At 48.4% G+C, this 14,863-nt stretch overlaps 1 protein-coding gene across 2 annotated transcripts; it reads right to left on the bottom strand.

Moving 5' to 3' along the window:
• Positions 1-2,565: 2,565 nt before the first annotated feature.
• Sh2d7 (SH2 domain containing 7) lies at positions 2,566-14,845 on the bottom strand. Of its 2 annotated transcripts, none has more exons than XM_046428043.2 (4): positions 14,457-14,845; positions 5,358-5,523; positions 4,871-5,071; positions 2,566-3,746 (listed from the first exon to the last, which is right to left on the bottom strand). In XM_046428043.2, the coding sequence occupies exons 1-4, from the start codon at positions 14,708-14,710 to the stop codon at positions 3,060-3,062; spliced, it is 1,308 nt and encodes a 435-aa protein (XP_046283999.1). In that variant the 5' UTR covers positions 14,711-14,845; the 3' UTR covers positions 2,566-3,059. The 2 variants fall into 2 exon arrangements, with proteins under 2 accessions (XP_046283999.1, XP_046284000.1); XM_046428044.2 differs by lacking the exon at positions 14,457-14,845 and adding an exon at positions 8,769-8,927.
• Between the last annotated feature and the right edge of the window lie 18 nt (positions 14,846-14,863).

The raw sequence follows: 14,863 nt of genomic DNA, 5'->3' as shown, positions 1-14,863 counted from the left end.
TATTCTCCTGGTCCTTAAAATCCCACTGAGAGTGCCTTGCCTCACAAGGTTACACACATCTCTTTCTCCTCAGACTCTGACTTTTGTTTCAGTGCTATGCCTTTGGGAGGAAGGCATACCACACCTATGCCTCACATTTTCCAGTGAGCCCCACAAAGGACAGAGGAGGATTGTTTCCATTTCACTCATAACAATAATTCTTGCTAACATTTGTGGACTCAGGGCTAGCACCTTTGCTTTCAACTCTTCCTCCCAGAGTAAGGATTCATAGCCCATTTTTCTGAAGGGAAAGTTGCATAGCCAAGTGCCCCTAAGGATAGATCTTCCCTACAAATGTGCACTGAGCCAAGTCTGCCCAGGGTCTGGGGTGGAGAGGAGGGGCCCCTATGATCTTCCATCTGGAGATGGTTAATTCTGGTCTCTGTCTCCTCTGGAGGCAGTGCAGAGGGGGACAGCTAGCCAGGTGCTCACCCTTATAGAGGTGGGGACACATGGGTGAGGAAGGATGTAGTACAAAACAGGAAGGATCTCAGGAACAGCTAGCCTAGCCTGAGGGAATGACCAGAGCAGGAGACCTGAGTGCCCTGTGTCCAGACCTGGTGTCTAGACAAGACTCTGAGGGCTCCTTAGAGACAGGGCCACCAGGTTGTAGCTGGGTCTCATGGGTGGAGTCTAAGATCCACTCAAAAGGTCAGTACTGGCTGAAAGCAAAAGGCAGGTGAGGAGGTGACCTGGCCACACAGGGATGGCTACTAGGTGTCCACTGGGTGATTCCAGATGTCACCCAGCAGTCCATCTCAGGCTGACCTCAAGCTGGACCCTGTCTTAACTAAGAAGTGTCTGCTCAAGCCCTGACCAGCTCTGTGGTGCCAAATGGCCTACTCTTGTCTAGGCCTTAGTTTCTTCATCTGTAGCACAATGAGATTGGACTGGTGCTTCTTAGGATCTGCCTAGCATGCATGGTGAGGCTGGGATCAAAATAGGGGACAGGGAATAGCCAAGGAGCAGTTCTTGGGAGCCTGGCCTGCTCTAGGATCACAGCCATGGCCTAGAGGCTAGGTCTTTGTAGCCACATCCCTGGCTTCTTGTTCTGGTCCCCAGGGAACAGAAGCAGAGGATATGGCTCCTGACCCTCCCCTCCTTCCTACTGATAGGTCCTTGAGAAGGGGAACTGGTTTTGTTCTCAAGAGCAATTGCATGATGTCACTCAGCCTGTTAGGAAAATGTCTTGTCCTGGCCCAGGGCCTGCCACATGTTTGGCAAGTGGGCTCCGTCCATCAGCCCAGGCCTCTACATGTTCACCTAAGAAATAGGGTTGCTGGCCTCTCTCTTTGACCAGTACCCATTCTCTGGCCTTATTCCCTCCTCTGCATGGACCGGAGGCACTGGGAAAACAGGACACAGCCAGCAACTGCAGGTGGCTGGAAAGTCCCTCCCACCTCTTCCCAGGTAGGCATCCCGTCTGTGTCTCTGGGGCACTGGTTGGGCCCAAGGATCCGAGGGCCACCTGCAGGTGAGCTGAGGGCTTCACAGTAATCCCTGGCATAGCCTGGATACTAGGAAACCCACTGGATTCCAGGCCCTCCTCAGAATTTAGCCTTCTTGTCTGCGAAGAACAGCCTCCGGAGCTTGTCAGGCTGCAATAAAGGAGAAGATGCTGGCACCTGGGGTCTCTGAACAGGGGAGGAAAGACCCTGGCTTAGAGACCCATCAGCATTGGCCTGGGGTTGGGGGTCCAAGCCCAGGAAATGGGGCCAGGTTGGAATATTGATAATTGCTCCCACAAGCCTCTCTCAGTGCCTGAAACTCAGTTTGGGCAGAAGGATTCACCTGCCTCTGGTTAAGAAGACGGAAGAGGAAGGAGTAACCCCCCCCCCCAAAAAAAAAAGTGGAAAATAAAGCTCAGCTTACTCCCTGAGTGCTCTAACCCCAAGTTCTGCACCTCAGCTAGGGCCCTGACTCTGCATTCGTGAGGCAGAATCGGGGAAGGGTTGACCCAGGGCCACTGGTTTAAGAAAAGACACAGGACAACAGCCAGCAGACGTGGGATGTGGCTTCTGAGGTCCTTAAAGGACTGCCCACTGACTGGCCCAGGAGGGTCAGGACCTCAGAGGTTGTTGTGTGGGGGGACGTGGGCTCAGCCTGCCCTGAGGGAGTTGCTGGAGGGGTTCCCTAGAGGCCTTTCTCCTAAGATCTCAGGGTGTCTAGGGTTTCTAGTGCCTGAGCCTGAGGCCATGCCCACAGGCAGGGGACTCTGTGATCCCACTGTTGCCAGGTATAGGCAGAGTGCAGCCAGAGCTGAGGGCACAGGAGGCCTCCTTTGCTTCCCTGGGAACCCTGGGCTAGCCCCACCCCAACTGCTTCCCTCTGCTCTCCAGATCCCCAAGTTTTCCTCTTCTTCCTTATTAGAAACCCTCAGAATTAACAGCCCTATTCGCCAAGAGCTTTCTCTGTGCTGTGTCCAGAGCGCAAGAGGATGTCTAGCACTATCCTTGGGCAGCTGCTGCTGGACACAACCAGAGGATCGGCCCATTATTTTACAGAGCAGAAAACAAAGGTCCTGGATAGGGTTGCCAAATAATATAGAATGCCCAGTTAAGTTTGAATTCAGATAAATAGGGAATAATTGCAGTTACTTGAGACATTTTTAAAAAAATATTTATTGTTTATCTGAAATTCAAATTTACTTATATGCTCTATATTTTATCATGCTAAATCTGGCAACCTTAGTTGCCAGGGAAGTTGTCTTGCCCAAAGTTACAAAACTAGGAGTGGCTCAACCATGATTAGAGCTAAGGGGCCCTTCTTCATTTCTCAGAGCTCCAAGGCCCCTGCAGTGGCTGAGAGAGGGCCAGAGAGCCTGGTCTTCTGCAGAGAAAGCTCTTAGATGGGCTTGAAGGCCCCATCTAACACTCAAATCAAGCAGCTGCTTTTCTCAGTACTATCTCCACCAGGTGGATGTCAGGGCTAGAAAATTGTGGGCAATGGAAGTGTCCTGACCTGCCAATGCCTAAAAGCTACAGGTCCCCTTACTATCACCGGGTGTTCCCTAAGATCAGCTAGCCTCCCATCCCACCCATAGAGCTCACCTTGTGTGTTCGTCCAGACTCCTTGCTCTTGGCTGCTGGGATTTGCTCATAGGTGTTCCCAGGCTCTGGGAGCTCTGGGGTCCCCAAGATCTTCTCATAGCTACAGTCCGCAGGCCTTGACAGTTTGCTATATGTGGGACTGGCCCCAGGATGTGGAGGCCTAACTGGGCCACTCCAACAAGCTGGAATCTGCTCATAAGGACTGCCTCCTTGGTCTGCTGTCCCAACAAGCTCATACGAATCTGCAGAGATGCCCTGGGAGCAGGACTGAGCCTCGTGACCTTGTTTCAGAAACCCCTGCCTCCAGGTAGCAGCCCGAGATCCCAGGGCCTCAGAACTGGGGGCCAGGAGAAACCCCCAGGACGTGGAAGACATTGTAGAGCCCTGGTCGGGACTCACCCCAGAGAGGGCAGGCCCTGGGCCATCAGGTCTATTCTGGTCTCCATCTGAAGGTCTCTTCAGAACCTCCCTGCCTAGGGAGCAGGCCTGGCTGCTAGCTGGAATTGACCCATGCCTGCTGGATGCTTCTGTGCCCGGGCCTAGCCGTGCCTGGTTCATCTTCTTCAGGTCTGCGTAGATGATGTCACTGGGGCCTGAAAAAGACTCATCCAGGAGGGAGGTACTCCTCTCAGGGAGGGGGGGTACCTTGGTGGGGGTCTGGGGAGAGAGGGACAGAGAACCTCTTAAAGGGTACCCCATTGCTAGGATGCCCTCAGGTTAACTGGACTCTCTCAGATAAGCTGAGGCCCCTGTCTTGGCCTCAGTTTACCTGTTACATGCTGGGGTTAGGATATGACATTCAGGGTCCCTGCCAGCTCTCGTGCTCAAGGAATACAATCTTTACCTTGAAATTCAAGTCCTTTGGCCACCAGCTCAACTCCTTACTCAAGCTTAGTCTGCCCTGTTCCTTCTGCCTCCAGTGTGGTCCACTGGTCCCTCAGAACCCCTGAACCCACCTACTTACTGCTGTCCCCATCAGAGTTGCCCACCCCCAATTCTATCACTGGTGTATCCTTTCAGCAAATACTTAGTGAACACCAGCTATGTGCCAGCCAGTCTTGGGCACTAAGGGCTCAGTGGCGAGCAAGATCAGCCCTTGTGAGCCTATGTTCTAATCTGGACATAGGCAACACAAGGCTCTATTACATAGTATAAGGGGACTTTATATACTATATGCTACTACTTGATCACAGTATAATGTGGTGTCACGTCACAATCAGTACTGTGAAGAGCAAAGTTAGAATGGCAGGTGGGAAAGAAAGTTTTTTTTTTCCATTTAAGTGGATCTTACTAGGAGGGGACATTTAAAGAGAATGGAGTGCAGCGAGAGTGTGAGCCATACTATGGTCTGATGGATAGCGAAGGAAATCTGAGTCCCTCCCACGGGGTGCTGTGAAGTAAGAAGTATTGGCCACAGGCACCCCACTCTATAGTTTACTAAGGGATTTTAGGTATTTCATACCAATTCTCTCAGTATAGCCTCACAAGAACTTCAGGAATGGTAAACCGAGATTTAGAGAGATTGCATAACTTGCCCAGAGTCATACAGTGAGAAAACAGCCAAGACCAGGCTTGAAACAAATCCCACTGGCAGGGGCAGGTCCTGGTGTGGGTGAGCCCCTGGCTGGTTCCAAGCTGGGCCTGCCTCTCTCCCAGACTGGTGTCCCCCCTCCGCAGCTGAAAGGACTGGCCAGCATGGCCGCTCAAGGCCTGACTGTGACGTGACACCCACATTGCTGGTCTAGAGGTCCTCACCCTGGACGGCCCAGAATCCTCCTCACCTCTGTGCTTTCCTCCTTGGAGGGGTTCCAGGGACTCACATCCAGGCTCTTCTTTGTGTGGAGGAAGGAGACCTGTGGCTTTGCAGAGGGGCAGGGGCTGGCAGCCTTGTCGGGGACCACTGTGGGGGATGCAGGTGGATTTTCCAGGTTGGTCTGGTGGAGGCCCAGGGTAATAGCATCATACAGATCATTGTCCTCTGGCTGGGGGCAGTGGGAACACAGCAGGCCCGTGGTCACACACTCCCTGCCAGCCTCGAGCTGCCTGCCAGCGCTGCTGGCAAGGACTGAAACATTCCCACCAGATTCCTGACCTCCAATAAAATTTTGCCACACTCTCCCCTTTTCAGATAGGGACCATGACCCCACATGGAGTGCCCCTGGATGGCAGTAAATAGGGAAGGTTAGAAAAGGCATGTGTCCCAAGTAATGGACGCCCATACCTGGGCACCCAGCCCCTCCACCCTCACCCCGGAAGAAGGGTGCTTACCCGGGGGCAGGCAGCAGCCAAGGTCTCCCCAAAGGGCTCGAGCTGCACTTCCTGGTAATGGCGCACCAGCTCGGCCAGGGTGCTGTGGCTGAGGGTGTCACCCGAGATGAGGTAGCGACGGTTTCGGAGCTGGTTGATAACAAAATGCCGGCAGCGATCGCTGCCCCTGCACACAAACACGGGTGGTCTGGGCTGCTGGCCAGAGGCATCCTGGCCTTGGCCTGGGGTCTGAACTCCAGGCCTGGGTGCAGGAGAGGGGCTCCAGCTATCTGTCCAGTGCAAACCTGACCTGGGGCCACCCTTTTGCCTTGGAGCCAGGGAGTGCTCCTCAGGGAGCTGGAAAGAGGTTTCCAAACCTGAGGACCTGGGAAGTGCCTAAGCTCTTCTGGTGGAGTCAAGGAGGTCAGGGTCAGGACTAGGGCAGATCCTTGGTGCAAATTTAAAGGGGCACCAAAATACTCAATCATCGGGAGAACAAATAATGCAATATATTTTTTTTCTCCTGGTACCAGGGATTGAACTCAGGGGCACTCAACCACTGGGCCACGTCCCCAGCCCTCTTTTGTATTTTATTTAGAGACAGGGTCTCACTGAGTTACTTAGCATTTCACTTTTGCTGAAGCTGCTTTGAACTCGCAATCCTCCTGCCTCAGCCTTCTGAACTGCTGAGATGACAGGTATGTGCCACTATGCCCGGCCAAATAATGCAATATTTTAGATCAAAATGAATGCAAAACTCCATAATTAACAAAATACCAAAATTTTAAATAAATGTCAACCTTACACCATTACAACTCAGCCTCACCCTAACTGAAACCATGAGGTTTCATTTCCCACCACCCCCTTCAGCCTAAAGTGTCCCACCCTCATCATTTTCCTTTTATATGGGAGAATATTGACAGTGAAGTGTACATATCACAAATGCACAGCTGAATGAATTTCCATATAGGTACACACCCATGCAACTGCCATGTAGATGGAGGTAGAAAATTCTTCAGCTCCTAGAAGGCTGCCTTGGGCACCTCCCTGTCACGGCCCCCAAAGCAGCCACTGTTTTAACCCTACCACCACGATTCATTTTGCCCTTTATGGAGTTTCATAAATGAAATTATACAAAATTTCTATTGTGTCTAACTTCTTTCACTCAATATTATATTTTGGGGAGGTTATTCATGTCTGTGTTGAATTAGTCCCCACCCCATTTATGTGCAGTTTTTCATCTAATGAAAAATCCACAATCTACTTATTGTGTTGATGGACATTTCGGTTATATCTGGATCTGGGCTGTTATAAATACAGCTGCCGTGAACATTCTCATTCGTGTCTTTGGAGAATATATCTACTCATTTCTGTTGAGACTATACCAAGGAATCAATAGGTCAAGGGTACACCTGAATCTAGCATGCCAAATTGTTTTCTAACACTGTTGCCAAGTATGGAGAGCGCCAGGTGCTCTGCATTGTCACCAGTTATTGGGTATCATCTGTCCCTCCAATTCAGCCATTCTTTGTGGTTTTGTTTTCCCAATACCTAATGATTCTGAACATTTTTTCAAGTGTTTAGGGGCTTTGGGATATTTCTTTTTGAAGTGCCTATTCAATCTTTTGCTTTTATATATTGAATTGTTTTGGTTTTGCCTCATTTACATATTCCAGATGAGTCCTTTGTTACCTATATGTATTTCCCCAAGACTGTGCCTTTCCTTCCCTGATAATCTTTTGATTGTCAGAAATTCTTAATTTTAAGGGAATCAAGTTTCTCCATCTTTTTTTTTAATGTTTAGTGCTTTTTGTGTTCTGTTTAATCTTTGCTTATCCCATTTTCAAAGGCATTTTAATATACTTATGAGAAAATTTCCTGTTTTCGTCTGGAAACGTTGTTTTGCTTTTCTCTTTTGGATCTTTGATCTGTCTAGAATTAGTTAATTTTTGGACATAGTGTGAGATAGGCATCATTTTTTTTTTCCATTTGGCTATCCCATCGCTCCCATACTAATTATTGAAAAAACAGGAATTGCAGTGGTGCCTCTGTTGTAAATCAGGTAACCAAACATGGCACACTCTCTGCATGTTCTTCTGTCCCACATGTCTATCTGTACTTTTTTGAACGGCCCCTTTTATCTCTTTTATAAGTTGGAATTCTGCCTAAGATCTCATTTGGAGGAAAAAACTCAAAACAAAACAACAACAACAAAAATACCAGATGCAGAAAAGACACTTGGAAACTGCTGACTTATATTTCAAAGTGCCTAGTATAGTGTCCTGCACATAGCTTAAAAATAACTATTTTAACAATGACTAACATTTCTTTAATCCTTATTATATCCCATGTACTATGCCAAGTACTTTTAAATGCATCAGTTTCTTGAGCGCTTTTAACAATCCTATGAAATAAGTAGGAGAACATTCCCATTTTTACAGATAAGACGAGAGAAACACAGAAGCAAAGAGACTTACTCAAGGTTAGGATTTGAACTAGGGGTGTCTGGGTGTGTGATAATTTGGAATCAGAATCTGAGGCATTTTAAATTTGTCCTACAGCCCTGACCTCCTTCCCTGCCTAAGGAGCCTTTTCCCTCCTCTGCCTTTCTCAGCTCAACCTACTCTCAGGTCAGGATCCAATGTCACCATCAATGACTTTGTCCTCGTCCCTTGCATCTTCCTTTCTATCACCAGAGCCCTACCCTAACCCATCCCACATACAGCCAGTAGCACAGGTCCTCACTCACTGTCCCGACACCTCCAGACTAGGCTCCTGAGAGACAAAATGGGCATCTGCCCAGATCACCCCTCTTGGTCTACAGAAGTTTCTTTTTTTCTTTCTTTTTCTTTTTTTTTTTTTTGTATCAGGGATTGATCCCAGGGGAACTTAACCACTAAGCCACATCCCCAGCCCTTTTTAGTTTTTATTTAAAGACAGGATCTCACTAAGTCCTTAAGGCCTCCATAAGTTGCGGAGACTAGTCTTAAACTTTTCATCTTCCTATCTCAACCCTCAAGCTGCTGGGATTATGGGTGCACCACCACTCCCAGCTTCAAGGCTGTCTTGAGATGCCCCTTCCCTCCTCTCTGGGTGTTCCTCCAAAGAAACCACGAGCCCTGCTGTATCTAGCCCTCAACACCCCGTTCTTTGCCTGGCAAATTGCTGTTCCTCCTCCTATTCTGGGCTCAAAGCTCCCCTCTGGAAGGCCTTCCCCAGCATCCCTTTGGGAGAATGTGCTCACTTGGCCCTGCTCCCCATTGAAGGCTGTGGCTAGTGCTGCTCAGAAAGTGTCTATTGAGCATGTGATGGATGAACAAGGGAGTAAGGGGCACGGGGCTCAGGGGAAGTCAAGCAGTGGGGGCTGCTGGACCCACACTGTGCTGATCTGTAGGCTGGTTCTGAGAGCCTGAGCCTGCCTTCCCCTCTTACCTGTAGGACAAGATGTAGCCGGCAGCCCTGTCACTGAGACGGATGAGGAAGGAACCGAGAGCTTTGTCCCTGAGTAGCTGCTCCGTCTGCCTGGGCAGAGGACATGCCATTAGCTGGGGCTCCTTCCCTAATGGCAGCCTAAGCAGCCTGACTCAGAGTCCTGCCTCAGAGTCCCTGAGGGATACACCCTTGGGCACCAGACCCAGGGCACAGACAGTCCTTCAACCCTTGATAGAGGACACCCTTGGGTCTTTGACTGGGTCTGCAGCCTCTCAGGGCTGCCTGTAGTCTGTCTTTGCTTAATTGAACAAATTCAAGACTCAATCTGAGACTGGATCAAGGTCCTGAGGCCACAAGGACCTCCCTCCTCCCTACTGCAGCCTCACCAGCAGGCATGCTAGCTGCAACTCCAGCCACACACTCTCCACCTGATGGTTGTGGATCAAGGACAGATCCATACAGCTGGAGATTATTAGGTTGGGGGGATCCCCCACTCAGGACCACTGTGTATAGTAGTGTGAGATGTGCACTACATAAGAGTTTCTGCAGGGAGAAGCCTCAAGCGTGGTCACAATAGCAGCTCACAGGGACTCACCACTCCCCGCCCCCCTCTTGTCCCCATAAGCCCCAGGCAGCTACAGATATTTCTACATGGTGCCAAGTATTTTGGAGGCATGATGGAAAATTCCAGCTGTTTTCTGGTTTGGCAGTACATCAACCCGATATTCCCTTACTCACTTTCTCATCAAGTACTTAACCAAGGGCCTGCTCTATTCAGGACCAGCTACGTAATCTACAGGGCCCAATGCCAAACGAACTCGCTGGGCCCTTTGTTCAAAAATTATTAAGAATTTTAAGATAGTGACAGGAGATCATTGAAGAGAGTGGGGGTCTCTCTTGAGCACAGGGCCCTGTGCAGTTGTACAAGTTGATGCCATAAAGCTGGCCTGGCTCTATGCCAGGATGTACCAGGACCTGGTGACTGGTCAAACGTCTTATGCCTTCATCTGATGCTTTGGCTACTTGGAGATACAGCCCAATTGGAAGACCAACCCCCACGTCTTGGCATTTATTCCTAAGGTATCAGTGCACTAGAGTTTGCCTGGGATATCCCATTTGTGACAAATTCTCCTAGCTTAGTTACCGACAGTGCCAAGTTTGGGTGACAAATGATATAGTCCCCTAGCCATCCAACCAGTTATTCAAAGCTGGTCTGAGTGTGTTCTGCTCCCGCCTGGCCTTCTTTCACCCCAGCAACCCTAGACCTGAGTGATGGCTAATCCCCCTCCCCCACAGCCTCTCCCTCTGCCACAGAATCAGCCACCAGAGGGTGGAGTGGTCCTTAGTCTGTTCCCCCATCCTTCTCCTCCCCTAAGTTCCCTGCCTAGCACAGGGAGAGGGCAGGAACCAAAGATTCCTGAATTCTCAGGCCACATACTCAGCCCCAAGGGGCTGAGGGCTGTGTGGCCATGTGGACAGGGGCAGTCTTACTTGCGGGTGATGAATCCATGAAACCAGGGGGGCAGGGCCCCATTCTGCAGGATGAAGGGGGCTTGGGTCTCCATGAACCATTTCATGGCTAGTTCCTGGAGCTCAGCCAGGGCCTGGCTGTCCCTTGTCTCCTCAGTCTCCCTCCCCAGGCTGAGCTGCTTCAGGCTTCCCTCCATCCTGGCAAGCACCAAAGCCACAGCAAGGCCGGGTCAGTCTGCGGGCCTCTATATCTGCCTGTGCTCTGGCTCATTTGCCTGAGCTCCCAACCTCCCACAGTGCACAGGAGCCCCATTGTCACCTCTGAGCGGTGGCTGGCTCTTCTCTCTGATGCTTTGGGACAGGGCACCTTGGCTGGCTGGAGTCACAGTGAGGAGGGCCACGGTAGCAGCCCAAGATGGGTAGGGACAGTTTCCTGGCCAGCAGATGAGCTGCCTCACCGGATTTGGCCTTTTCCCCCTGAACCTCCAGTCTTTGTCACAGCTAAAGACCAGACCCTGGCTGAAGTCCACAGCACTGCCCCTGTTAGCAAACCAGTGGATTTAAACTCTGCATATCTTTTCCTTGTGGATACCATTTGTATTTTGGTGGGGGAAGTTCTGAACATATTAATTCTTCCTTCCACTCAAAATTTATTGATTGCCTACCATATGCCATGTGAATCTGGGCCCTGGGAATAAAGCAACAAACCACACAACACTCTGCTTATGGACGTACAGTCTAAGCATTCCAAGACAAAGGGAGAGGGAAACACCAGAGAGCACATGGACCACACTTCTTAGGCAGAGGGTCCCTGGATGCAGTCAGCCTTGCCCACGAGGTGACAGTGAAGGAGGAAGAGCTGCTGTTACCAACAAAGGGAAAACCATGTGCCACAACCATGAGACTACATTGCTACAGATTGCAAGGAACGATGGGGAGCTCATGTGGCTGTAACAAACTTGGAAAAGCTGGGTCCCCAGAAGGACTGGGCTAGGCCTTGGACAGGAAGTTTTGGAGCAGTGTAGGGCCACATGGGACCCTTTGCTCATGTGAATATTCCTGATCCCTAATGTGTTTCTGAGTTTCACAGCAGAAATTCAGGCTAGGTGGACATGGAAGCAGGAGATGTTGCAATCAGTCAGCCCCAAGACCTGGGTTAGAATCCTGCTTCCATCACACACCTGACACTAAGTTGTTGCAGATACCTCAATGTACTCATGATGGGAATAATAAGCACTTTCTAGACTCTAGGGTCATTATGAGGACTAGAAGAGAGCATAATGGTAAAGAATAAAGAAACATTTACATAAATTCAAAAAAGGCAGAATGAATCAAAGGTGATAGCAGTCAGGATAGTAGTTATCTTGGGGATGTAATGACTGGGAAGGGGGCAAGGAGCTGCTGAATGCTGGTCAGGTTCTATTTTTGGATCTGGTTGGTGATTAGATGACTATGTTCACTGTATGAAAATTCACAGAGATGGGCACTCACAATGTATATTTTTCTATGTTCATGTTCTGCTTCAATGAAACAGTTAAAAGAAGGTGCTAAAATCACATTTCCATGGTTCAAATTCTACCTTACTAACTACATGACCCTTGATCAAATGTCATAAGTTTTCTGGTTTCAGTATCTTAATTTTTGAAATGAGGAGAATCATATGACCTGTGCATTCGTATTTCTTATATTGTTATAAATGAAAGGCCTGAAGCTGTATACTTTAAAGAAGTTTGTTTCGCTCACAGTTTTGGAGACTGAAAGTCCAAGATTGGGCTGACCCATCTATTTAGACTCTGGCAAGGCCTTCTTGGCTACAGCAATCACATCATGGCAGAAGGCATCATGGTGGGGAAGTGGGCAAGAGGGAGCCACTGCATGGTGAGACAGAAAGCCAGGGACCAGGCTCACTCTTTCATAACAACCCACTCTCACAGGATTAACTGGCCTATGAGAACTACTTTAATATCTTCCCAGAGTAGTACCCACCAATGACCTACCCACCTCCCACCTTTTAAAGGTTCCATCACCTCCCAACATTGCCACACTAAGGACCAAGCTTCAAACACATGAATCCTTGTGAGACAAACCATAGCAACCTGTTGTTAGAAAGGTTAAATGAGTTAAGTCCTTTAAACAGTGTTTGCAACAATGTAAGCAATTGGGATTAGCCACTGCTTGTGATGATGATGAGGAGGAGGAGGAGGAGGAGGAGGAGGATATAAATATTCTAAAATATGGAGAGTGCACCCTGTTGGAACCTATCATTATTCTTATTATTACAACTTCATCATGGGTCAACTCAAATCAAGATAAAAATGTGTGTGATGCATACAGTTTAGAGGAAAGACCAGGACATGAGGCAAACCTGGGTGGCTGCCCCTGCCTCTGAGCCATGTTTTCCACATCTGTAAAAAGGATAATTATTTTTACCACACACAGCATGGGATAAAATACTGCAAGTAACAGTCTTCACACAGGGGCAAGCACCTAGGCACATTGCAAGTGTTCTCAGAGGGCTGGCTCCCAGGAACATCACTTTGACAAACAATAGATTTCCAGACTTGACAATTTGACAATTTTAGGGAGGCATCAGAAGCAAACCATCATTCATGTTCTTGCTAATTGATCTCTCTTGCCACACACAAGACAGTGCTATCATGGTGTCAGAATGGAAATCCCAGGCTGGCAAGTTCTGGAATTCTCTAAAATGCAAAGTAGGAAGGAGGGAGATTGTATCTTTATTTTCCCTAATCTCTAACTGAAACTCAGCATTTCCTTCCCTTGGAAGAAATAAACCACATTAATGTTAGTAGCACCTGTTACTTTGTCAGCAACAGAAATACAGATATTTGCATATTACATTACAGCTGTTGCAGACAGATATCTTCTTTGTTCATCATTACCTCAAAATTATAGCAATTTGATGCAATGATGGATTGTGTTCCTTAACACATAAATAAAGAAGCACAAAGGGTTACTACATCAAGAATATTTTGATAAACCCTATTTTCACATAATTTATTTTCATTGTCCCTCTAGGTATTGTATTTTGTGCATTAAAAAAAAACTATTCTGGGGTTGGGGTTGTGGCTCAGTGGTACAACATTTGCCTATCATGTGTGAGGCACTGGGTTTGATTCTCACTACCACATATAAATAAATAAAATAAAAGTCCATTTACAACTTAAAAATGTTTTTCAAAGATAGATTCTGGGGCTGCAGTTGTAGCTCAGTGGTAGAATGCTCACCCGTACTTGTAAGGCACTGGGTTCAATCCTCAGCACCACATAAAAATACAATAAAATAAAGGTATTATGTTAACCTACAACTAAAAAAAAATTTTTTTTTTTAAATCTATTCTGAGCTGAGAATGTTGGCACATGCCTGTATATCCCAGCTCGGGAGGCTGAGGCTGAGGATGGCAAATTCAAGACTAGCCTGGGCAACTTAGCTAGACTCTGTCTCAAAAAAGCTCAGTGGTGGAGTGCCCCTGGATTCAATCCCCAGTTCTGCAAAAAGCAACAATAACAATAACAACAACAATCTATTCTGTGCTTACTAGCTATGTGACCCTCGGGCTTCAACAGATTTCAAAGAGGTCCATAGCACAAAAGAGGCTGAGATGGGGGGGCGGGGTCCAACTCAGAGTTGGTTCACTGCCAAAGTGAGATCCTGGAACTATTCAAATACAAAGAAATGTGCTTCTATAATTTTCCATGAGGTATTCTCTCTCCACCTCCCAATTAGGCTGGATACTTTTATGGGAAGAACCTGGTCATTTTCATAAGAGACAATGGCTTTGTGTACAAAAGGACACAGAACCCAGGATGGCTGTGGGCCAGGCAAATAAGGGGGAGTCTATATTTATACTTCAAGGAAGTGTGGAGCTGAGGGGGGTGGAGCCCCAGGTTTGAGGGGAATTGGAAGCTCCATGAAGGACTAGGGGTAGAAATAGATTGTCGTGGACAACACTCTGCATTCCATTGTTTAGTTCATTACACATGGGCAACTACTGGTGCTAGACCCTGGGCACAGAGAGGATGCTGGAATAGCCCCACCCACCTCCTCCTGGGGCCCAGAGGTGTAGGAAGAAGGATTAAGAGGCTTCAGGCTCTAGATCAGACTAATGGAATCCCAACTCCCCATTTGCTGGCTCTGCAGCTTACATTTATCTCCGTTTCCTCATCTATAAAAATGGCGGAGAAATGAAGCACCTACCTGGAAGGATCTGGTGATTCAGTGAGCTGATGCATGCAGTTCTGTGGCTGGGAGGCACAGCTGCACATGCTGGCCTCATGATTCACACACAGCTTCAAGTCATCCCCCCACTTGGGAAGTCCCCAGAATTTGATGTACTTGTCCTGTCTTAGTTCTTCCCTGTCTTGGGTTCTTCTCTCTTGAGGGTCTGCTTTTTCTAGAGGACAAACAGATGGCAGTGAATTATCCAACGAATTACTCTCTCCTAAAGGCATTCAGCCTGGCTTGTCTTCTTGGGAAACAGGCCTGCGGCATCCCTGGAAAGATGCTCAGAGGGAGTGTCTCTCCAGCCCAGTGTGGACAACCCCAACACTCTCTCGCTTCTCCTTTCTCGAGCCCATGCAGGGTGACCATGTTCATGATCCAGT

Source organism: Marmota monax, unplaced genomic scaffold (assembly GCF_021218885.2).
Source record: "Marmota monax isolate L192 unplaced genomic scaffold, Marmota_monax_Labrador192_F-V1.1 WCK01_AAM20220418_F8-fsc00111, whole genome shotgun sequence".
NCBI classification, from domain to species: domain Eukaryota; kingdom Metazoa; phylum Chordata; class Mammalia; order Rodentia; family Sciuridae; genus Marmota; species Marmota monax.
The sequence above is the reverse complement of the archived record's forward strand: the minus strand, read 5'-3'. Positions and strand labels throughout refer to the sequence as shown.